The sequence below is a fragment of the Diaphorina citri genome, unplaced genomic scaffold, assembly GCF_000475195.1.
Source record: "Diaphorina citri unplaced genomic scaffold, Diaci psyllid genome assembly version 1.1 scaffold37, whole genome shotgun sequence".
NCBI classification, from domain to species: Eukaryota; Metazoa; Arthropoda; class Insecta; order Hemiptera; family Psyllidae; genus Diaphorina; species Diaphorina citri.
In genome coordinates this window covers 5,979-30,622 of record NW_007377474.1, presented here as the reverse complement: position 1 = coordinate 30,622, position 24,644 = coordinate 5,979, and the positions used below count along the sequence as shown (strand labels likewise).

Sequence of the window (24,644 nt, the reverse complement as noted above, 5' to 3'; positions counted from 1 at the left end):
GGAAGAATTGAAACAAACTTTCTTGCAATTTGTTTGACAGGAGCCTCATGAGCTATTGTCATGTACGTATTGTAGATAGTACAATACATACATGACACCTATGAATTTTTGTGCCACAAGAAGGATAATAAAATTTTAAAAAAACATGGTCTAAACTTTCAGACTTTATTTCCTTGAATTTCCCTTTGTTGGCAATCATTGCACTTGAATGCCGAGACATTTTATTTGGAATTTAAGTAATTTTGTGCAGAGAGTAAATAGAAGACGAGAAAAATCGGAAAATTTGCTGTATGCATGTACTTCCCTAGTGCAAGGTATTGCTACCACCAAGAGCTCCGGCTATTTTTGAACATTGTAGAAGATTGGGTTAAAGAAGACAGTATCAGACCACAGTACTAGTGTAGATCATTAGTCATTATGTAAGTTGATGCTGAAATTCGGTTGTAGGGATAGGCGAAACACAACGTACACCTCAGTAGAAGAATCAATAAGAGAGTCAAGAGACCTTTGTCAACGAAATAGACCGTCTTCTGGTATAAATGGATGACCATGAGTCCTATTTTAATGCAGAAATCTAGTTTAATACATTGAAACTCTGAACTGTCTTTTTCAACAGGTAATTCCTGTTCTTATGACACATTACACAGTAATGAGGAGTGCATTTTTCTGTTTACTATAGTTGCTGTAGAAATGCTAGTTTTAGAGCGTGAATTGAAAAATAATACACGTGACGTCAGGACATATCATGAGAACATCGCTTTCCTACGGGAGAATTATACAGAGTGTTCAAAGGAGGCTTTTCCAGATTCCTGTTATTCCAGGATGTACACGTGACGTCAGGACATATCATGAGAACATCGCTTTCCTACGGGAGAATTATACAGAGTGTTCAGGGAGGCTTTTCCAGATTCCTGTTATTCCAGGATTTCCTGGCTCACAACTCACTTTCAATTATGAGAGTGAGTGAGTTATAAAAAAATAAGTGGACTACTTCAGTTCAATTTAGGGTAAGTTTTATCACTTTATTGGGTAGGTAGTTTAGTTTTTGTTTAAATGTTTCCATGCTTTTTTTATTTAAATTTAATGTTTGTAAATCGTCTAATTTACCATGTAATAAACTGAACCAAAACAACGCCCGGTTCGAATACAAGGCTTTCCATTTTTAAATTTAATTAATATTGTTGAAAACCTATTAGGTCTGAAATTTTTTGTTGAATAGCCATATTAGCTAGGTGCCTACCGGAAGAACCTTTTAGACGGGACATCTAACCTTAGAATGAAAATGTTGAAAATAAACAAGTACCTCCTTCAGATAAAACTTTTTTCAAAATTGCATGTGTTGTTTTCTATAGTCTATAATCGTCATCAAATATTTCCTGATCACCCCAAACACGACAGATTATATACATGATCAGCTTCTTAATCATCAAAGCCAAAAACACGAGAAAGAAAACTTGCAAAACGAAACTGAAGTAGAAATAGGTTACAACTATCAGAACTAGAATCAAGATGCAGAGTGGTCCGTTCCCACAAACACGACAGATTATATACATGATCAGCTTCTTAATCATCAAAGCCAAAAACACGAGAAAGAAAACTTGCAAAACGAAACTGAAGTTGAAATAGGTTACAACTATCAGAACTAGAATCAAGATACAGAGTGGTCCGTTCCCACACAGACATGGCATGGTTGAGATCTTCTTTTATTAGGACTACGTGAGTACCATGGATCCTTGGAAGTATTCTTACCAGGGACAACACACAACGCTTTGATTTGCTTGAAAAACAATGCAGGAGATATATGTATCCGTTCCCACACAGACATGGCATGGTTGAGATCTTCTTGTGGGACTAAGTGAGTACCATGGATCCTTGGAAGTATTCTCACCAGGGACAATACACAACGCCTTGATTTGCTTGAAAAACAATGCAGGAGATATGGATGAAGTTTCAAAGTTCTGGTTCCTGACCTGTACGATGCAGAAATTTGACTAAAGTTATGCTGACTGGAAGATTCAACTCACAAAGGCATGTAGTTCTTGAAAAAAGTCTTCAATACTAACAAATGTAAGTGAACCGTCACTTGCCTTTTTTATCAAACACAATCCTGTATAATCCTTTGGCTAACGGTGACACAATGATCAACGCAGGGAAAGTGCTTACGATCGCCGTAGACACTGTTGTCAGCACGAATGTGAAAACTCTGAACTTAATGAGCTGCGTGTGATCCCAAGAGGCAAGGAAAAGGGCGTTGAACATGAAGAAACCAAGAATGATCCAAACAGTTTGTACGAAATCGAGAAGTTCCGTTTCTTCCGACAGGAAATTGTCTATGACGGGATATTTGTTTTTCTTGCCCAGAAACAGGATCGGTGCAGTTATCTTGGCCATTGTTTCTATCGGTCTGCTGACATTGTCTTGTGTTCTTTGTCTATGATGTCCTTTTGTGCTACTTCTAGTGGTGCCAATTTGACTGCCGGAAGATAAGTGGGTACCCCTCCTCCCTTCCTGTTCTCCACCTGTGGTATTCACTTTGGTTTATCCCCCTCTCCTACTTCCCCTCCTTCAGGGGATCCAGGGCTGGCAATGGTGAAAACTTGACGGATACGATTACAGTGCTTACACTCTATTCAAGGCCGTAGTAAAAGGCTGAGGCAGACTAAGTTCCTGTATTATCTTTTCGAAATAGGGCTTTAGACTTTTCGATTAATGAGGCGCCTAATTCGTCTAAAATATCTAAATGGGAATGAGATAAAGAGATAGACAATTTAAAAGAACTTTGTTTTGAGGAAGAATATCGATATGAATAGGTATCGATATGAACTTCAATTTTGAAAGAAGGCGAAGATAGAAAGAGCGATAAAATTAGAAAAATTAACCTGTGGTAAAAGGTCGTACATATTTATTTGGTTCTCAATATTTTGGCAAGCATCCAGCTCACGAATATAGATTTTAAAGCAAACACTGATAGGTAGTTTTTTCCTCCTCCTCTTCCTCCCCCTCCTCCTCCTCCCCCTCCTCCTCCTCCTCCTCTTTCTTCTTCTTCTCCTTCATCATGTGGTCTAGTGTTAGTACTAATCTATGTGTAATGGTGTGATCTGTGTGCATGAGGTATGACATTGTGACTATTTTTGCTAAATTAGTAAATTCCCATTTTCTCCCTCCCATATCATACCTACACTCTTTGTCCTCAATGTTGTAAGAGACTTGTAATGTGAAGTGTGTTGAATATTGTTGCTTGTGTTTTCAACTCTGTATACTAACTTGAAATTTGGAATAGTGCGAAATGTTCCCCGCAGTTGTACGTGATCCTGCTATTGAAAGCGGGATACCAAATGTGGTTCAGTGTGATTTAAACACTTTTGCCTCCCCTTTCTTCCTTCCCCTCTTACTTCTTCGTTTTCTCTTCTTTTCGATACTTCCTCATCTCCAGTTCTTTTCAGACTCTTCTTTCCATTTTTTCTTTCCCTTCCCTTATTAATTCTCTATTGTTTTTTTTTTCGCTTCCTTCCTCTCTTCCTTCTCTAACTCTAGTTCTATACTCTTCTTTGTTTCTTTCTCATCTCTCTCGATCTCCTCCCTCTCTCTTTATCTCTCTTTCTCTCTCTCTCTTTTTCTCTCTCTTTCTCTCTCATTCAGTGTGATATACTAGCCATGTTTCCATTTGCCAGAAGCAGTCTAGAATCCTCTGGATCAGTCGTTCCGCGAAAGTCAAGGGAGTAAAATGAACCGTGAATACGCTCACACTTTTGGTAGAACAGACAATGTGGTGCAGACTTGCTACCTAAACCATCTTCAACTTCAAAATGTGAGTCGTTCCGCGAAAGTCAAGGGAGTAAAATGAACCGTGAATACGCTCACACTTTTGGTAGAACAGACAATGTGGTGCAGACTTGCTAACTAAACCATCTTCAACTTCAAAATGTACATGTTGCATTGTTGTTCCATAGAATATTAGCATGATGAATTTGTTTACTCATTATGTTTGATGCCATGTTTTCTAAATAAGCACGTAATAAGTTTTATTTAGAACAATTTCAACTGTGAGCTTTGTGGTTTTTGTGTGATGAACTCATTTTCTTTAAAAGGTATGCTAGAAAAGGGTTTTCTTTTGTTTATTTCCTCAAGATTTAGGTATCTTAGTTCCTACTAACTTTTCTTTCAAGATGATTGTGTGGAATCGTAGGTGTTCCATAGAATATTAGCATGATGAATTTGTTTACTCATTATGTTTGATGCCATGTTTTCTAAATAAGCACGTAATAAGTTTTATTTATAACAATTTCAACTGTGAGCTTTGTGGTTTTGTGTGATGAACTCATTTTCCTTAAAAGGTATGCTAGAAAAGGGTTTTCTTTTGTTTATTTCCTCAATATTTAGGTATCTTAGTTACTACTAACTTTTCTCTCAAGATGATTGTGTGGATTGTAGGCAGAGTATTGTCTTCCATGTTTTTGTTTTCAGTTATGACGACTCCATCCGAGCAACAGGTCGCTATTTTTCGGATTTTCTCAAGAACGTTGACAATCTGCACTTACAGATGCGTTTTAGTTATCCGAAAATGAAAAGCCCTTCCATGTACATTACGAATTTGGACAAAGACGGTGTCGTTCTGGTCTATAGGAGTTCTAGACATGGATTCACTGAGTATCTGATGGGTAAGTTGGAACTTCTTTTAGTATTGGTTGAGAGTTTACCTCCTCAAGTTTGTCCTGTATGGTTCTTACATAAATTTTGTAACTTAGGTAAGTACTGCCTGTCTATTCTACATAGTATTTAGACTAAAATAAACCTGAGTATTTGATGGGTAAGTTGGAACTTCTTTTAGTATTGGTTGAGAGTTTGCCTCCTCAAGTTTGTCCTGTATGGTTCTTACATAAGTTTTGTAACTTAGGTAAGTACCGCCTGTCTACTCTACATAGTATTTAGACTAAAATAAAAATCCAATATTTGTCTTCAAATCCAAAAGGTTTAGCCTTATCGCCCCACTAAAGATAGGTAATTTAGGTATCAATAATTCTGAAAAGTTTTGTTTCGTTGATGGGTTCACGCCCGTGTTCTTTTCAGGTCAGTTGCATCAGATAGCTGAGGACTTGTACAACATAAAACTGAATATTAGCGTCCTGGATAAATGCTCTTTCCAGCAAGACGTCAAACATGTACAGGTAAGATAACTTGTGCTTTTTACGTGTGAATCAGTAGAGAAGTAATTATTGAATAAGTCTTGACAATCATTTTGCAAAGTTCTCCAATTATGACGAATTTCCTGCAGGTCCGATTTCGTCTGAACTTTGACAACACCGAGTATATCGCTTGGACTACACGGGTAAGATAACTTGTGCTTTTTACGTGTGAATCAGTAGAGAAGTAATTATTGAATAAGTCTTGACAATCATTTTGCAAAGTTCTCCAATAATGACGAATTTCCTGCAGGTCCGATTTCGTCTGAACTTTGACAACACCGAGTATATCGCTTGGACTACACGTCACTCCATAGGGAAGTGTGATCTGCCCAACATATCCTGCAACTTCCTCCTCAAGTTGTTCCCATTTGGGATCCTGATGAATCAAAACATGCGTATTGTGGCTGCTGGAGAGAAAATGATTGACATTTGGGGCACCAATGCTGTGCTGGGCAGACCAGTTGTGGACCATTTCATTCTGCGGAGGCCGAAAGGCATCAAGTTCACTTGGGTCAATGTAAGTTTTTGCTTTCTTTGTGTTCTGTGAATGTGAACGTATATTATATGACAAGGCAACTACTTACGAGTAGTTGCCGGAAGTTGGAGGAACCAACTTTCGGCAATTCCATTCCGTTGTAAAAAAAAACACACACACAAAACAGTTTGTATTTGATGGAATCGCGGATGATCTTGGATAACCTTGGAAATTCCTCTGTTGTCAGATTCTCTATTTGAACTCTGTCATGTTTGAGCTTGAAGTGGTCCGGCCTATGCTGTGCTGGGCAGACCAGTTGTGGACCATTTCATTCTGCGGAGGCCGAAAGGCATCAAGTTCACTTGGGTCAATGTAAGTTTTTGTTTTCTTTGTGTTCTGTGAATGTGAACGTAAATTATATGAAAACCAACTGGAGGAACCAACTTCCGGCAATTCCATTCCGTTGTAAAAAAAAAAAAAAAAACAAAAACAAAGTTTTATTAATTTCGTGAAAACAAAACAATGACAAAATCAGTTTTTATTTGATGGAATCACGGATGATCTTGGACATTCCTCTGTTGTCAGATTCTCTATTTGAACTCTGTCATGTTTGAGCTCGAAGTGGTCCGGCCCTGCATGCGGCCAATGACCAACAAAGAGGAAGATCCCGGCCCTGGGCCTCGGGTAGGAGCCCTACAGTTGCTGACGAGGCGAGGCAGTCAAGGTCAAAGGACGATTCTGCTCAAAGGTCAAATGAGATACTTTAGCGAGGTCAACTCCGTGATATTTCTCTGCAATCCAGTGTGAGTATCAAACAGTTTTGTGGTAGTTTTTGGTAGCTTTTTAATTTTTACAATTTCTTGATTTTTTTTTTTTTTTTAATAACTATGTGGTTCTCCCTCTTTTCAATAAAAGGTATGACACATAAATAATTAGAATATATACTTTTTTTTTTTTTTTTTTTTTTTTTTTTTTTTTTTTGTAGACTACCTAGAATTTTAGCATAGGTAACGTGCTGTTGTTTTTCTTCTTCTGATGCTTTTTATTAGAATAGAAATATTAAAAAAAAAAAGAAAAAAAATGTAGATAAAGGTTTTTTACCATGAATAAATATAATTATCTTTTGTTTATTTCAATATGACTCTTCCACCTAACCTGTCAGTCCCATACATCCTGTATGGCTGATAAAATTATTATTGTATGGCTGATAATTACGACAGCTTCCATTTTGATTCCCAAACTCAATTACATACTCGAAACATTTGAATTTTTATTCAAACAAAAACCTCTCCCCTTTGAAATTGACAACAATGATACTATTGATGATAATAGTAACTATTGATAATAGTGACAGTAATAATAACTAAGTATTGATAATTTTATTATTGACATCTCATTGAAAACATTGATGTTTGAAATCCAGTTCTCAATGCAAACGAACCAATATTCTACTGTTGTATATACAGGGTGGTTCGTGATTTGCGAACCAGGCTTATATCTCAGAAACGGCTGGGAATTAAGGAATGAAATAAACGGCATCATGTAGATGAAATTTTGATGATTAAAATGGCTTTTTTCAAATTTGCAACCCCCTTCCCCCCCCCCCCCCCCCGGGCCACCCAAGGTAGAGGTACTTTTCTTCTTTATCTTCCGTGACTTGTGTTACCTAGGTACATAGGTGTACGTAGGAGGTAGGTAATAATTATGAGATTTTTTTTCCCGCGATCCCAGTGGGATTTTATTATTATTCCTTTTTTTTCGCCGGTTTCTCTCTCTCTCTCACACTCTCTCTTCTACATACATGTTTGTATCTTCGTTTCACCTCTGTATTTCTGCCATTTATTTCATTCCTTAATTCCCAGCCGTTTCTGAGATATAAGCGTGGTTCGCAAATCACGAACCACCCTGTATATATATATAAATAAATGAGTAAGAATAAAGGGCACAAGAGTACTTTTCTATCCTTATGAAATGATTCTTTAAGTATTTCCATTAACCAGGAGGTCGTAACCGTAACAAGCTAGTACCTAACCTACCTTAGATTGGACTTTGGAACAACTGGAAAAACTTCAGTAAAGTGATCGTCAACTAAATGAACTCGCAGTGGGAACGCTTCGTATCTTCGTAACCATTTCGGTTTTCTTATTTTCCAATCAAATGTTCGCTTAATTTTCCAACGAACAAGTTCTCATAATTATAATTTTTCTCCTGGGAAATTGCAGCTAGCTCCCCTGCGGCATTCTAACTTGAGAAAAAAAGAACTTTCATACGAAACCCATCTCGTTTAAACTAAAGAGCAGAATGTTAATTTCTTTCCAATGTAACTTCATGTGCTTTCTTATCAGTAGCGTATAAACAAGGAAAAAATCCACTGGTACCTAGATCTGCTCTATCATGAACTCCTACTAAATATTGAAAAAAGTGGTTTAGTCACATCCACCAAAAAGTCTCTAAATACCTAAATAGTTTGATTTTTGCTGTTGGTAGAGATACTGTTGAGATGGATTTTACCTAAGCAGATAAGCTAAGAATAAGTCAATCGAGATAAACCAATGTAGATAGATTGACTGTATCCACCACCCACTACCACCACCACCACCACCAACACCACCACCACCACCATCACCACCACAGTTCCAGTCCAATGGTTTGATTTTTGCTGTTGGTAGAGATACTGTTGAGATGGATTTTACCTAAGCAGATAAGCTAAGAATAAGTCAATCGAGATAAACCAAAGTAGATAGATTGACTGTATCCACCACCCACTACCACCACCACCACCTTCACCACCACAGTTCCAGTCCAATATCTCATGCACGGGGCAAAAGCTCAATATTCTTTAGGAATAAATTTTCAATGTGTCTCTTCTCCTCACTAGAATATAAAGTAGGTAACCGTAGAAAAAGACCCTTCCACTACCAAAGTGCTTAAAGGTCATGAGGGAAATAACAGCATGTGCTTGCTCCATTATGAACTTTGTGCAACTTTTTAAACAATGAAGTTTTTGTGGTGGAATTATTAAAATTGTAATGTAATTTTTTGTCGTCTCACCATTGTGAAATATTTCGAAATTGTAATCTAATACTTACCTATTGCTGTTAGGTTTAGAAGAGATTGGTTTAAATATTAGGCGGGAGATTTCACCTTTGGGTTATTTTTTAATTTCCAAAAAGGAGTAATTAAAAAGACAATTTTATATTCAGGTGTAGCTCCTGTAAAATTTTACTGTAGGTAGTGTAGTACTCCTACCTTCCTATACAAGGGTCAGTGAAAGGCATTTTATTTTTCATATATTCTGACTTTTTGACTGATTGTATTAAATTTATCAATTTCTTTAGCCCCATAAAATATTTTCTCATTTCTGTTGAAGTCTGTTACTGTGCCCAAGAAAATAACTTTATTTCCATGAAAGTTATCAAAATGATAATTCATGATGAAAAATATTTTCTAGAAATATACCTACCTACCTATTTATTTTCGAGTTACCTACAATAACATACCTAGGTAATATAAATCAGGAAATTTTACATATTTCTGTACCCTTATATACATATTATTATCTAGCGTTGCCTAAGAGTGACTTTTAAAGAGATCAGATGAGCTGGAGAAGAACTATGAAGAATTGGACATGTGGAAGAAGTGTGGAGATGATCTGTTGTACTCTATGATACCTCGAAGTGTGGCTGAGCAGCTGAGAGCAGGCGAAAGTACGCTGAGTACATGTAAGGTGAGGATTTTAGGTATTAAAAATGTTATTCTGTTTGGACCATATCTATACAAAGGGCTTTCCACTGCAAGTTTTTTAAGTCACTGCCTGGGATTCAAACCGCAACTCGCAGTCCTCTCGTCATCTAAAGCCTTAGCACTTTCACGGGAACTTTTCGTTTTCAGAACTAATCAGTATTATGGAAATATTCACACACTCTTCTGTCAAGGAAAAATCTTCTTGGTATCAATCTGCCAATTATGGCAAATCCGCGATCCCCCATGACACTTTACTATATTATTCTGTGTTACATACTAATCTATTGCTATTCTCAATAATCTCATTTGCTCATGCTATTCCATACATCATATACGTATACTTTTATTCTATTCTCAGTCTAGTTTACATATTCGCACACCTTGTTCACTACAATTCGTCCTGTTGTAGCGGCTGTGGTAGGACTCAAAGTACCCAGGTATTGCCTGTTTGGAGACACGGTCAATATTGCAGCCCGAATGCAAACTACAAGTCAGGTAAGTTCGTGTATTGCCTCCTTTTGAGTATTTAATATTGTTCTCTTTCAACAGTTTCAACCAATTTTCTTGATTAATAATTACTTTTGCCCTTTTGACGCTTTAACATTGAAAGCGACTTAGATTACGTAAATACGTACATAATTGTTGACATTTATGTAATAGATTTATCTATAAACTCTGTAAAAAGTTAGGGGACAAGGCATTACATGTTTCTGGAAGGATTTTATGTGTGTCTTCAAGTAGGAATGTACACTTTTCTCTTACATGCATGCTCGTACAGATTTCAACATGATACACTTTCGTTTTTCTTTCCTTTTTCTCATTTAATTTTCCTACCAAGAAGAAATCAGAACATGATAAGACAGATAACTTTTTTCCAGTGCTCAAGCTCAACTTTTCAAAATTTCACACTGAAAATATAAAAGTAGTCGCGTAATGTAGGAATTGGATAGGGCAACACAGAATCTGATGTTTATGTCTCTTTTGTAACAGTTTGTCAAGTACATGAATCAGGTTTACACTGCTTTCGATGCCCTTATGGATAGATTCCATGTGTACAAGGTAGGTTTTTTGGAATGCCTAATATATCTATAAACTCCTATTTCCTAACTACTCGTATTTCTGCTTGCTTTTTGAATAATAACTGTTGACTTATAAAGATAACTATGCCATTTTATGACCTGCCTTTCAGAATCATTTGATCAATTTCTTTGTTTGTTGTTCTATTTCTATGGGTAGTTTTTCCAAGTTAACTTTTAGTGTTGCTTATTCTTCTTTCATATTTATAGTAAGATTTTTACAGGTTCATAGATATTATTAATCAGAATCACTGATAACGATGAGGAATCATCTCAGTAGTCTGTAACGTACCATAATCCAGAGCTAGGTAAACCTACATTTTCTTTCTTTTCCTATAAGCAGGTAGATAGGTATGAAAACTATGAGGAGATACGAAATGAAATAATAAAAAAAGAAGTGAAAATCATTTATTTTTCCAACTGTTTTGCAACAGATAGCAGAAAAAAAGCAAAGGTATCATACCCAATGTACAAAAGAAACACTTTCTAGACAATTTATTTTTATTATTGAAAAATAACACGAGTGTCTGTTTTTCCTACTCTTTTTCCGCTCTTCATATTTTCCCGCTCGTCCTGTTTATGGTTAACTAGTTTTATGCTAAATGTGTGTTTTTTTTTCTGTACTTCTCTCGAGTAGGCAATGTAATTCGAACAGACAGAGTACCATTAAGGTGTTGCTGGAGATAGAGTTTGCTCTTTTTGAGCTCTGATATTACAAAGTAAAATGGGAACAGATTTATAGAGTACGGGAGGGAACATGGACCATACTGTCCTTAGGTGCTTTTGAGACATCATTCTAATGTTGAAACAGGTACCCTTTTGAATTTTATCACACATACATACCAACTCAACACATGAAATGTTTAATGATTCTTCACAATCGTGCTACTGAAGACATATTGAAAACAATTCTATAGAATTAAGAATACCTAAAGTATGGTAATCAAGAAATATGGAGGACTTGCAAGAAGAAAAAGATCACCATCGCCAACTATGGGCAGCAATTCATAACTTAGGTACATTAGTTCTTTCCTTCATAACTCGGTCCCTGAGCAGTTTTTTCATTTGGTTCATTTAATCTGAAATGCTCTTGATTCAAGTGTCTCCCTGGCTACCTGAGTAGAACTGAGTAGCTTTATTATTTTTCTACAAATGGAAATGGAATTGAAAAACAAAGCACATGATGCTCAGATACTCATCATTGTCATTCAGAATTCCAGCTTGTATCTAGAAGGTTCAAAGATATCTATTGGACTATTGGGGATTATTCTCTAACGCTTCAATTTACCTTTTTATGAAATCAAAACATCTTTTTTTTTTCTTCTTCCATTAATACAATAAGCAAAGTAAAAACAATTATAGGCACCTATTTTTACATTTAATTCTCACATTATTCTCATATAATATTTTCTTTCGATTTCGCTAATTATTTGTGTATCAAGAATGTGATGGAGTATTACTTTGAATTTTAAATTCATTAATCCATAAATACCTTCACGTTATTGGTTATATCTTTGATAATGCGTGGGTTTAGACTCAATTTGTTATTTAGTTTATATTCAACAGTGTTATCTTCAAAAAATTCAGAACACCCAAAGCGACACTGGTTGCATGTGCCATGTTTGAAGTAATGTGTGTAGGTACTCGTATGTGTACTTTGTAAATTTCCTGTAGAAGTATACACAGGTACAATTTGATGTCAATGTTTGTCCATCTGTTCACTAAATAAGAACAAAAGTTTTTTATGGCTAGACCCTTGTTTTTTTGTGAGTTCTGATGTTTATTTCTACATACTGTTTTGTAAACTTTTTTAAATGTTTAATGATATGCTCAGTAATCCCATAATTTCGCAGTGTGTCTTCTTTAGGAATTTTTCTTGGTGATGGAGTGAACTACTCACATTTGGTTCATTAGATCATTAGTCACAATTATATCTAAGGTGAACAGGGAACAAATAATATTTACTACTAATAGTTTTTCACCAATGTCACCATATTCCAAAACTATATCAAATGTCGACAACAACGGTCTTGTGTTTACAGTTGACTGAACATTGACCACTGAGTGTTTGGCTTTTTGACATTGACTTAAATACAGTGGGTTTTATCTTAAAGTATTTCGTGCAGAAGTCTTGTCGTTGGTCATAGGTTGCAGAATATATTCACTAGTAATACTACAAGGATATAAAAAATATGAAGATTATGAGGCAGGTACTAAAGTCTCTGTTTATGATACTACCTAGGTCCTTCATTAACTTCTGTAAATGATTCATCTGCAATTCTTACTCGTGCAACAAATTCAAATTTAGCTACATGCCTTTCTCTTTCCAATATCTCATGCACGGGGCAAAAGCTCAATATTCTTTAGGAATAAATTTTCAATGTGTCTCTTCTCCTCACTAGAATATAAAGTAAGAAAAAGACCCTTCCACTACCAAAGTGCTTAAAGGTCATGAGGGAAATAACAGCATGTGCTTGCTCCATTATGAACTTTGTGCAACTTTTTAAACAATGAAGTTTTTGTGGTGGAATTATTAAAATTGTAATGTAATTTTTTGTCGTCTTACCATTGTGAAATATTTCGAAATTGTAATCTAATACTTACCTATTGCTGTTAGGTTTAGAAGAGATCGGTTTAAATATTAGGTTGAAAAGAGGGTTATTTTTCAATTTCCAAAAAGGAGTAATTAAAAAGACAATTTTAGATTTAGGTGTAGCTCTTGTAAAATTTTACAATAGTAGGTAGTACCTTCCTACCTTCCCATACAACGGTCAGTGAAAGGCATTTTATTTTTTCATATATTCTCACCTTTTGACTGGTTGTATTAAATTTATCAATTTCTTTAGCCCCATAAAATATTTTCTCATTTCTGTTGAAGTCTGTTACTGTGCCCAAGAAAATAACTTTATTTCCATGAAATTTATCAAAATGATAATTTATCATGAAAAATGTTTTCTAGAAATACACCTACCTACCTATTTATTTTCGAGTTGGGTACTTACAATAACATACCTAGGTAATATCAATCAGGAAATTTTACATATTTCTGTATACTTATATAGGTACCTACATATTATTATATAGCGTTGCCTAAGAGTGACTTTTAATTTTTGAAGACTTTGAAATTGAATTTTACTTCACAAAGGAGCAGGTATCTACCTACCTAGGTATTATCACTTAGGTATAAAATGGTACACAAAAGAAAACTTAAAATGCGATTTTCTCGAAATGTTGAAAATGTCACTTAGGGCGTTTTTGAATTCAACCCCCCAATTTTTTGAAGACTTTGAAATTGAATTTTACTTCACAATGGAGCAGGTATCTAACTTACCTAGGTATTATCACTAGGTATGTAGGTACCTACTACAAATCCAACAGGTGACCACTAATCTCTTGGCTACCTACTGAAATGAGAAAAATGAGTTTTCCTATTCGGTAGGTAAATAGGTACCTAGAATGTGTACAAAAAATCTGTATTCCAGAGCTCTGGCAAGCCAAGTAACGTGTTACTCCATCCCTATAATCCTCATTCTTCTCCTTATCCTTCTTTTTATCCAGATACCTTCATTAGCTAGATACAGGTACTATTCTATTTCGAGTGATTTATGAGTCTTCCCCATTGTGTAGATAGTGCAATCCCTACCGAAAAACATGACTATACGTATCTTCTACTCCAGTTCAACCCCCCCCCCTCCCGGGTCACCCAAGGTATAGGTACTTTTCTTCTTTATCTTCCATGACTTGTGTACCTACCTACAAGTAGGTACATAGGTGTACATAGGAGGTAATAATTATGAGATTTTTTCCCGCGATCCCAGTGGGATTTTATTATTATTCCTTTTTTTTTCGCCGGTTTCTCTCTCTCTTCTACATACATGTTCGCCCACCTAAAAAACGTACCATTTATTGGCCCACCTGTACCATACGCCACATAAGTCTGAACTGGACGAAAATTTTCAAGATCCAAATTCATCAAAAGAAAGAGCTTAAAGACCGCTATCGAACCAGTGCTGTTCAAAAATTGTAGTCATAAAAACAAAAATTATAAAAATAAATGTGGGCAGGTGGGCCAATAAATGGTACGTTTTTTAGATGGGCGAATAAATGGTACACTTACCCTACTATTTTTTTTTTTTTTTTAGGGAAATATGTACTCGTATGGAAGAGAGGAGGGGAAAAAGGGAAATTTGAGTAGGGAAAATTAGAATCGGAATCACGCGTTTTCTATTAAAAAAGAACGTGAGAGAAGCCTGACCACTTTGGTCTTGAGATAATGTCTGATATGAGAAAAAAGTAGCATCTAATGTACAAATACAAAGGTACCTATGTGCAAAATAGGTACCTGAGTAACATATACATAGCTTGCAAAATGAACAAATTGTAAGTTCATGGCTGAATCTCACACATGACTGCCAAAAAGTAGTCAAATTATGTAACTTGCTTATATTTTTTTTGTGTAGGGAAAAGATAGGGAGAGAGAGAGAGAGACTAGAAAAAACAAACTGATGGAGCTACTAACAGTTTCCAATAATACAGAATGTAGAATAGAAGGATAAAATAGAAAGCTGTAAATTTTGTCACGTGGAACCTTTCCTCCGAGAAGAGGAAATACAATAGCATCATGAAATAGCGGTCCGTAAAATTGTAACTTTGAGATAGCTACTCTTTTTTTTTGAGGTCTGACAGAGGAAACTGTAACACGTGGAACCTTTCCTCCGAGAAGAGGAAATACAATAGCATCATGAAATAGCGGTCCGTAAAATTGTAACTTTGAGATAGCTACTCTTATTGTACGAGTTAGAGGTGTATGTAGGTAGGTTCCTAATTATTCGATTTACGAGTACCTAATGCCTAATGGTTCATTTTCCGGTGGAGATGGCTGTCTGCTCGAACTCAGATGAACCTGTCGAGCGACTTTACATACTACCAATTACAACCACCTACATTTATTATGTACCTAATTAATTTCTATTTTCTGTTTACGACTGATTTTGTTGACCACTTTTTCGGGAGAAAATAACATAAAAAAGTCTGTTTTTTTTTCTCCTCCTCTTCCTCCTCCTCCTCCCCCCCGCTCTTCTTTTCTATTAACCATTCGTTCCGCGTCCGCCCGTTCTTTTTTTCGCCAGGGTTTGCAACTTGGACGAACTCCAAAGTACTCAGCTCTACTTAAATGACCTCAACTTACACGGTCTCAGCCGAGAGCTGGTGCTGGCGGGTTGGCAACACTGTGCAAGGTAAGTGGTGGGTTTGGCAACGTGTGTCAGGTGGAACCGTAAGTCATAGAATTGTTAGAGGGGGAAGAAAGTCATTGCCAATTTGATGCTGGGGGACTTTTGCACGTTTTTCCAAAGGTCATTTTTCATTGCTTTGGGGTTGTTGGTTTTATTCAAGGTCTGTTAGATATATCATCCTTTATATCAGATTTTTCGTATATATATATCAGATTAGATATCATATCATCTAAAGTCTAAACAATTATCATCAATAATTCCTAAAGGCACATTCCTCTATCTGATGTCTCTACATAGTTTGGAACTTTTAGTGATACTGATAGGTACTAATGGCAATATCCCGGTTTTATCTTTGAAATAAGATTGCCAAAAGACATCCTCAAGCTCTTCTTTTGTAATAAGAACACCAAATAAAATCTGGTCCTCCAATATATATATAAATAAGAGAAAAATGAGAGGAACGCAGATATGTGTGTATCTAGTATCCATTTGTGAATATGACATCTCCACCAATAAAACTAAGAACTCTCTTATTTGTGAAAATGACATCTCCACTAATGCTTCTTTTATCAAACCGGTAAGTCATAGAATTGTTAGAGGGGGAAGAAAGTCATTGCCAATTTGATGCTGGGGGACTTTTGCACGTTTTTCCAAAGGTCATTTTTCTTTGCTTTGGGGTTGTTAGTTTTATTCAAAGTCTGTTAGATATATCCTTCTTTATATCAGATTTTTTTTTTTTTTTTCATCAGATTATAGATATCATATCATCTATACTTCTATACAATTATCATCAATAATTCCTAAAGGCACATTCCTCTATCTGATGTCTCTACATAGTTTGGAACTTTTAGTGATACTGATAGGTACTAAAGGCATTATCCCGGTTCTATCCTTGAAATAAGATTGCCAAAAGACATCCTCAAGCTCTTCTTTTGTAATAGGAACATCATATAAAATCTGGTCCTCCAATATTTATAGGAGAAAAATGAGAGGAACGCAGATATTTGTGTATCTAGTATCCATTTGTGAATATGACATCTCCACCAATAAAACTAAAAACTCTCTCATTTGTGAAAATGACATCTCCACTAATGCTTCTTTTATCAAACCGCTTCCAGACTTGAATTCCTATGCGAGAAAGCAGAGCAGAGATCAGATGAGCTGGAGAAGAACTATGAAGAATTGGACATGTGGAAGAAGTGTGGAGATGATCTGTTGTACTCTATGATACCTCGGAGTGTGGCTGAGCAGCTGAGAGCAGGCGAAAGTACGCTGAGTACATGTAAGGTGAGGATTTTAGGTACCTATTAAAAAATGTTATTCTGTTTGGACCATATCTATATAAAGGGCTTTCTACTGCAAGTTTTTTAAGTCACTGCCTGGGATTCAAACCGCAACTCGCAGTTCTCTCGACATCTAAAGCCTTAGCACTTTCACGGGAACTTTTCGTTTTCAGAACTAATCAGTATTATGGAAGTATTCACACACTCTTCTGTCAAGGAAAAATCTTCTTGGTATCAATCTATCAATCTGCCAATTATGGCAAATCCCCGATCCCCCATGACACTTTACTATATTATTCTTTGTTACATACTAATCTATTGCTATTCTCAATAATCTCATTTGCTCATGCTATTCCATACATCACTCCTTTTTTTCCTGGTTCCATCAAATATTTTAAATCCTCAAATTCTGTCCTCGTTTCTTCTTTACTTGTTTCATATTTAGCCTTTACCTACTTTTGGCAGGACGGCTTTTAGCTCGGCCATGACCTCTATGTAATTCACTCTTCTCTATATCATCTATTATTTTTCGTTTATTCTCTTGACTTTCACTATTGGACATATTATTATGAATGCTTTGCTCTATGTGTTGAAATCAATTATCTTTACAAGTTAATAGTTCTGATCAGAATCAGATCACCACGATTTTTCCTAGAAATTAAGATTGCATTGTTGAACAGTTTACATTTAAGGGCTAACTGAGAGTTTGTTTTGTAAATAGCTTTTGTTTTAACCATTTGCATAAATGTGTTTGCCAAATATTTTTCTTCATATACGGAGTAAGTTTAGGTTTACCTTGCATATATTGTACCTTGAAATTTCTTCTTCCCTTGTAACTTAAGATTGCATTGTTGAACAGTTTACATTTAAGGGCTAACTGAGAGTTTGTTTTGTAAATAGCTTTTGTTTTAACCATTTGCATAAACGTGTTTGCCAAATATTTTTCTTCATATACGGAGTAAGTTTAGGTTTACCTTGCAAATATTGTACCTTGAAATTTCTTCTTCCCTTGTAATATTTTCTACTGTTGCTGATTGTATGTCTTTATTAGTTGAGACTTTTGATAAAGTTGTGAGTCACTTTATCTCATATTCTTTTTCTCTAAAATTAGAAGAGTGTGTTTGTGTGTCGACGTAGTGTTGCCGGACCTACTCAGGCTGGGTGAAGTTAATGTGAGCAGGTGGGTAGCTTAGTAGCTGAATGGATTGTAAAGCCCCCGTTACTAAAGAGTATAGTAGTAGAGAGTTTTTGCAACCAATGGTATCTGCGCATGTGGGGAAACGATAATAACGTTCAAGAGTTCAATTAACGGGACGGGACACTTATTTTGGTCGCAAAAACTCTCGAGTTATAGGTTATATCAAAAGGTTCTTGGGATTGTCCGATCTATGTTCTCAGGTGTGCATTCAGGTCCTGTTGTAGCGGCTGTGGTAGGACTCAAAGTACCCAGGTATTGCCTGTTTGGAGACACGGTCAATATTGCAGCCCGAATGCAAACCACAAGTCAGGTAAGTTCGTGTATTGCTTCCTTTTGAGTATTTAATTGTTCTCAGTTGTGAGTCACTTTATCTCATATTCTTTTTCTCTAAAATTAGAAGAGTGTGTTTGTGTGTCGACGTAGTATTGCCGGACCTACTCATAGTTGTGAGTCACTTTATCTCATATTCTTTTTCTCTAAAATTAGAAGAGTGTGTTTGTGTGTCGACGTAGTATTGCCGGACCTACTCAGGCTGGGTGAAGTTAATGTGAGCAGGTGGGTAGCTTTGTAGCTGAATGGATTGTAAAGCCCCGTTACTAAAGAGTATAGTAGTAGAGAGTTTTTGCAACGAATGGTATCTGCGCATGTGGGGAAACGATAATAACGTTCAAGAGGACGGGCCACTAATTTTGGTCGCAAAAACTCTCGAGTTATAGGTTATATCAAAAAGTTCTCGGAGAGAGAGAGAAACAACGCAAAAAGGGTTACGAGTTTTCCGATTTTGATTAAGTTTCGTGCAAATTTTCTTTCTTTCTTTTTTTTTTTTTTTCAGCACTAAAAAATAAAAATAAACATCGACTTGGAAGGTACGCTCTTTTCGAAAATCCATCTATCAAGTTTTATGATGATAAAGTTTTAGCTGGGTGACCCTATTTTCACTTTATTTTATGACCAAAGAGGTGCCAATCTACACTGGCGAGCAGAAAAAAATTGACTTACCGTGGGGAAATTCTGCGTCTCCACACTCTCCACTAACTCTCCACTCGTAGTAGTGTGCTACGAATTACGAATGTAACATTCCACAATGTACAATAGAATACGTGATGGGAGTTTTGGCATCTCCACTAATTCTTGACTATGCTATAAGTAGGTATAACATTCCACAGTCACAGTGTGCAATAGAATACGCAATAGGAGTTTTGGCATCTGCATTATTTCTTGACTATGCTACGAGTGTACGAGTATGGTGCACTCTATGTTCATTTTGGAATAATGGGAGTTTCGACATCTCCACTAATTTTACGAAACTAACATTGACAGCTGCGGCAGATTTTCGTATTTACTTGTAAATACACAATTTGAATCTTGGGTGAAGCCAATTTCTTTGCTTCCTAGTGTGCACCACCTCTTTGAACGAATTACCTACTTCTCTGAGATACTTTTGATGTAGAGCTGATCAGCCTCTTTATGGCAATTCTTGAAAAGCTAAAAAGTTTTCAATAATTCGTACTAACCTTTTCCAATTTCAAATCGAAGTCGATCAAAGGCTTTATCCCTATCCTGTATGCTCCAGATGAAGGAAAGAAGGGAATTTAATATATTATGTAAACTGAATCAGGGTGAAAACCTAAAGCTGTCTCAAGTGTCATGACGGGGAACTTCAAGTTAAACATATTAGAGAGAGAGAGAGAGAGAGAGAGAGAGAGAGAGAGAGAAAGAGAGAAAGAAAGAGAAGGAGAGACGCAAACTAAATTACAACTTGCCACTTAATCCCTCTATGTCATCGACGGCAACTTCGTCTCTTTAGGAAATAGCATCATTTTTGCTGATTTTCCTTCATCATCTCTCCTTCGACTTGATCTTCATTTTCTTCCTCATGATCTCTATTTTCTTCTTCCTCTCCTCCTCCTCCTCCTCCTCCTCCTCCGCCTCCTCCTCCTCTTCTTCTTCTTTGTTATTTTATTTAAACATTTGAGCTTCTCTCCATAATTATACGCTTGTGCTCTTATTATTTTCTGCTCCTTATAAGAAAAGTTTTTTTCATGAAGCTTTCTCCTTTTTTTCCTGGTTCCATCAAATATTTTAAATCCTCAAATTCTGTCCTCGTTTCTTCTTTACTTGTTTCATATTTAGCCTTTACTTTTGGCAGGACGGCTTTTAGCTCGGCCATGACCTCTATGTAATTCACTCTTCTCTACATCATCTATTATATTGAAAAACAAAGCACATGATGCTCAGATACTCATCATTGTCATTCAGAATTCCAGACTTGTATCTAGAAGGTTCAAAGATATCTATCTATTGGGGATTATTCTCTAACGCTTCAATTTACCTTTTTATGAAATCAAAACTTTTTTTTTCTTCCTTAAATTAATACAATAAGCAAAGTAAAAACAATTATAGGCACCTATTTTTATTTTTAATTCTCGCATTATTCTCATATATTTTTTTTCGATTTCGCTAATTATTTGTGTATCAATAATGTGATGGAGTATTACTTTGTATTTCAAATTCATTAATCCATAAATAACTTCACGTTATTGGTTATATCTTTGACAATGCGTGGGTTTAGACTCAATTTGTTATTTAGTTTATATTCAACAGTGTTATTTAGTTTATATCCAACAGTGTTAAAAACTTCAGAACATCCAAAGCGACACTGGTTGCATGTGCCATGTTTGAAGTAATGTGTGTAGGTACTCGTATGTGTACTTTGTAAATTTCCTGTAGAAGTATACATAGGTACAATTTGATGTCAATGTTTGTTCATCTGTTCAATAAATAAAAACAAAAGTTTTTTTTATGGCTAGACCCTTGTTTTTTTGTGAGTTTTGATGTTTATTTCTACGTATTGTTTTGTAAACTTTATTCAATGTTTAATGATATTCTCAGTAATCCCATAATTTTGTACCTAGTGTGTCTTCTTTAGAAATTTTTCTTGCTGATGGAGTAAACTACTCACATTTGGTTCATTAGATCATTAGTCACAATTATATCTAAGGTGAACAGGGAACAAATAATATTTACTACTAATAGTTTTTCACCAATGTCACCATATTCCAAAACTATATCAAATGTCGACAACAACGGTCTTGTGTTTACAGTTGACTGAACATTGACCACTGAGTGTTTGGCTTTTTGACATTGACTTAAATACAGTGGGTTTTATCTTAAAGTATTTCGTGCAGAAGTCTTGTCGTTGGTCATAGGTTGCAGAATATATTCACTAGTAATACTACAAGGATATAAAAAATATGAAGATTATGAGGCAGGTACTAAAGTCTCTGTGTCTTACTAAAGTGTCAGTTTATGATACTATCTAGGTCCTTCATTTACTTCTGTAAATGATTCATCTGCAATTCTTACCCGTGCAACAAATTCAAATTTAGCTATTCCTTTCTCTCTATTTTTCCACCTGTTTCTCTTAGGTGGAAACAGTGGGTCAGGTGTACATGGCAGTCAGTGGGGCTCCAGAGGAAACACCACATCACGCCTGCAACATTTCAGACCTGTCACTGAGTTTCATTGAAACAGTTGAAAACATGAAGGAAGGCTCGGACAACAACATCCAGATTAGAATCGGTAAGTATTCTTGTTCCTTACAGTACAGAATTTATGCAGCACCGTGAACCAAACTTCTTTTATCTTTTCCTCATTTTTTATAACAGGTCAATTCCATTCTGCTAACGGGGTTGTTATGAATTTACTGAGCTACCTTTCGGTCTGAGAAACGGCACCACCTCTTTGAACGAATTACCTACTTCTCTGAGATACTTTTGATGTAGAGCTGATCAGCCTCTTTATGGCAATTCTTGAAAAGCTAGAACTTTTCAATAATTCGTAGGCCTTTTCCAATTTCCCTATTAACCTTTTCCAATTTCCAATCGAAGCCGATCAAAGGCTTTATCACCATCCTGTATGCTCCAGATGAAGGATAGAAGGGAATTTAGTATATTATGTAAACTGAATCAGGGTGAAAACCTAAAGCTCAAAGCTGTCTCAAGTGTGATGACGGGGAACTTCAAGTTAAACAGATCAGTGGTGGTTGATCAGATACCATGAAGGTGTGCCTACTGTCGACAGCAGTCGATCAACATCGACTGGACCGCACAAAGTAGAGTTGTATTTTTCTTTCGAGACACTGACCAATGAAAATCAGTTTGCATTGGAGCTGTCGGTGTTCAATTTTCCAGTAAACGGTGGCATTTTCCAGAACGAAAAGTACACCTTAGGTAAAATCAAAGGATTTTGGTGCAAAGAGACGTGTTTCAAGACTTTCAAGTGATGTCGATCTACGTCGATCAATCATAGTTTCTATACGATTATGTCGATTTGTTGAACAAAAATCTGGTGTGAACATCACACGACACTTTCCTTATCCTATTGAATGGTGCTTATTTGGGGTGTTCTGTTGTAACATTTAACAATATCTCTAACCGTTTAGTCGATATAGCTGAAAACCGCCAAAAAGCGGTCGAAACAGAGAGAGAGAGAGAAGGAGAGACGCAAACTAAATTACAACTTGCCACTTAATCCCTCTATGTCATCGACGGCAACTTCGTCTCTTTAAGAAATAGCATCATTTTTGCTGATTTTTCTTCATCATCTCTCCTTCCACTTGATCTTCATTTTCTTCCTCATGATCTCTATTTTCTTCTTCCTCTTCTTCTTCTTGGTTTTTATTTTATTTAAACATTTTAGCTTCTCTCCGGTTTCGTGTCGCATCCTTGTCACATTTGACAGCTACATACCAAATTTCAAGTCTCTAGCTCTTACCGTTCTCGAGATATTTTGTCTACAGACAGACAGACAGACACACAGACAGACAGACACACACAACGACCAATGACTGAAACTTTGGATTTAGGCTTTAGGGACCTCAAAACGTGTTTTGACACTAAAAACTGATCATCGAAAGTTTGACCCGATTACATTACTTTCCTTCCTATAGGATAAGGAAAGTAAAAATACACCTCTAGCAGAAGTTTGTTCGCCGCTGTTTTATTTTCATCCAGGACACAAGGATGACAAGGTCATATTTCCAGACCATGTGCCACAACATTGATGGCATTGATGGATTGAGATGTATTGGAAATCAGGGACAGGGACCCGCGTGAGGCCCAGTCGGCCCAAAATCTAATGAGAAAATTGAAATTTTCATTTGCATGATGAACGACGAACGTCTTTACCGAATTTCTTCAGGATTAAATAGGCCATTTACCGAATTTCAAAAGGATTAAATAGGCCATTCGAGAGTTATGGTAAAACAGGCGTACAGTCAAAACTAGATCGTAGAAAACCAAACAAAGACACAAACGAAACGAACTAAAATCAAAAATCGTCGAGTTAAAACTTGACAGCTTGACACTCTCTTCGCTCGTTCAATATAGGTAAGTGGATGTGTCAAATTTCCCACTATAAGTGGATGTGTCAAATTTCCCGCTTACTGATTTACACTGATAGATATTCGCATGATGGTATAATGCTCTAGTTAGGAGTAGGTAAGTACAACGAAACTTGTATGTCAGACAAATAAAGCAGAGGTAATGGGAAGGAGGGAGGGAGTGAGTGAGAGAGAGAGAGGGAGAGAGAGAGGGAGGGAGGGAGAGAGAGAGAAACAACGCAAAAAGGGTTACGAGTTTTCCGATTTTGATTAAGTTTCGTGCAAATTTTCTTTCTTTCTTTTTTTTTCAGCACTAAAAAATAAAAATAAACATCGACTTGGAAGGTACGCTCTTTTCGAAAATCCATCTATCAAGTTTTATGATGATAAAGTTTTAGCTGGGTGACCCTATTTTCACTTTATTTTATGACCAAAGAGATGCCACTCTACACTGGCGAGCAGAAAAAAATTAACTTACCGTGGGGAAATTGTGCGTCTCCAAACTCTCCACTAACTGTTATAACTACTACGAGTGTGCTACGAATTACGAATGTATCATTCCACAGTGTACAATAGAATACGTGATGGGAGTTTTGGCATCTCCACTAATTCTTAACTATGCTACAAGTAGGTATAACATTCCACAGTCACAGTGTGCAATAGAATACGCAATAGGAGTCTTGGCATCTCCATTAATTCTTGACTACGAGTGTACGAGTATGGTGCACTGTATGTTCAATTTGGAATAATGGGAGTTTCGACATCTCCACTAATTTTACGAAACTAACATTGACAGCTGCGGCAGATTTTCGTACTTACTTGTAAATACACAATTTGAACCTTGGGTGAAGCCAATTTCTTTGCTTCCTAGTGTATATAATTACATCCAAGTTAATGCAGGATTCACCGGGATTCTCTTTAGTTCTTGAAGATTATGTTTGTATTTGTTTGAATCACAACATATCCCGCAGGAAATATTGATGATTCGACCATGACCAATTGACCATGATGTGTGTGTAAGTTAAATTTATACTTTGTTGTTCTTTATTCGATTTTTGTTTGTTTGTT

The 24,644-nt window shown here is 36.2% G+C and overlaps 2 protein-coding genes across 2 annotated transcripts in view; one reads left to right on the top strand and one right to left on the bottom strand.

The window, feature by feature from the left end:
* The window catches only part of LOC103512587 (soluble guanylate cyclase 89Da-like), a gene marked incomplete at its 3' end in the record, with an annotated part of 36,130 nt that extends 14,355 nt beyond the window's left edge, over nucleotides 1-21,775 (top strand). The window contains exons 3-10 of the mRNA XM_026825926.1: nucleotides 4,465-4,658; nucleotides 5,068-5,165; nucleotides 5,434-5,700; nucleotides 6,244-6,461; nucleotides 15,608-15,715; nucleotides 16,831-16,994; nucleotides 18,394-18,503; nucleotides 21,622-21,775. Coding sequence (XP_026681727.1) covers nucleotides 4,465-4,658; nucleotides 5,068-5,165; nucleotides 5,434-5,700; nucleotides 6,244-6,461; nucleotides 15,608-15,715; nucleotides 16,831-16,994; nucleotides 18,394-18,503; nucleotides 21,622-21,775 — 1,313 coding nt within the window. The remainder of the gene's footprint in view (nucleotides 1-4,464; nucleotides 4,659-5,067; nucleotides 5,166-5,433; nucleotides 5,701-6,243; nucleotides 6,462-15,607; nucleotides 15,716-16,830; nucleotides 16,995-18,393; nucleotides 18,504-21,621) is intronic.
* Nucleotides 1,813-3,328, bottom strand: LOC113468790. Its single transcript, XM_026825997.1, has 2 exons — nucleotides 3,197-3,328; nucleotides 1,813-2,476 (listed from the first exon to the last, which is right to left on the bottom strand). The coding sequence occupies exon 2, from the start codon at nucleotides 2,389-2,391 to the stop codon at nucleotides 2,080-2,082; it is 312 nt and encodes a 103-aa protein (XP_026681798.1). The 5' UTR covers nucleotides 2,392-2,476; nucleotides 3,197-3,328; the 3' UTR covers nucleotides 1,813-2,079.
* Nucleotides 21,776-24,644: the final 2,869 nt, after the last annotated feature.

Bases quoted from the DNA above. Each gene is read 5' to 3' on its own strand.
- LOC113468790 (XM_026825997.1), bottom strand. From the start codon at position 2,391: ATGGCCAAGATAACTGCACCGATCCTGTTTCTGGGCAAGAAAAACAAA.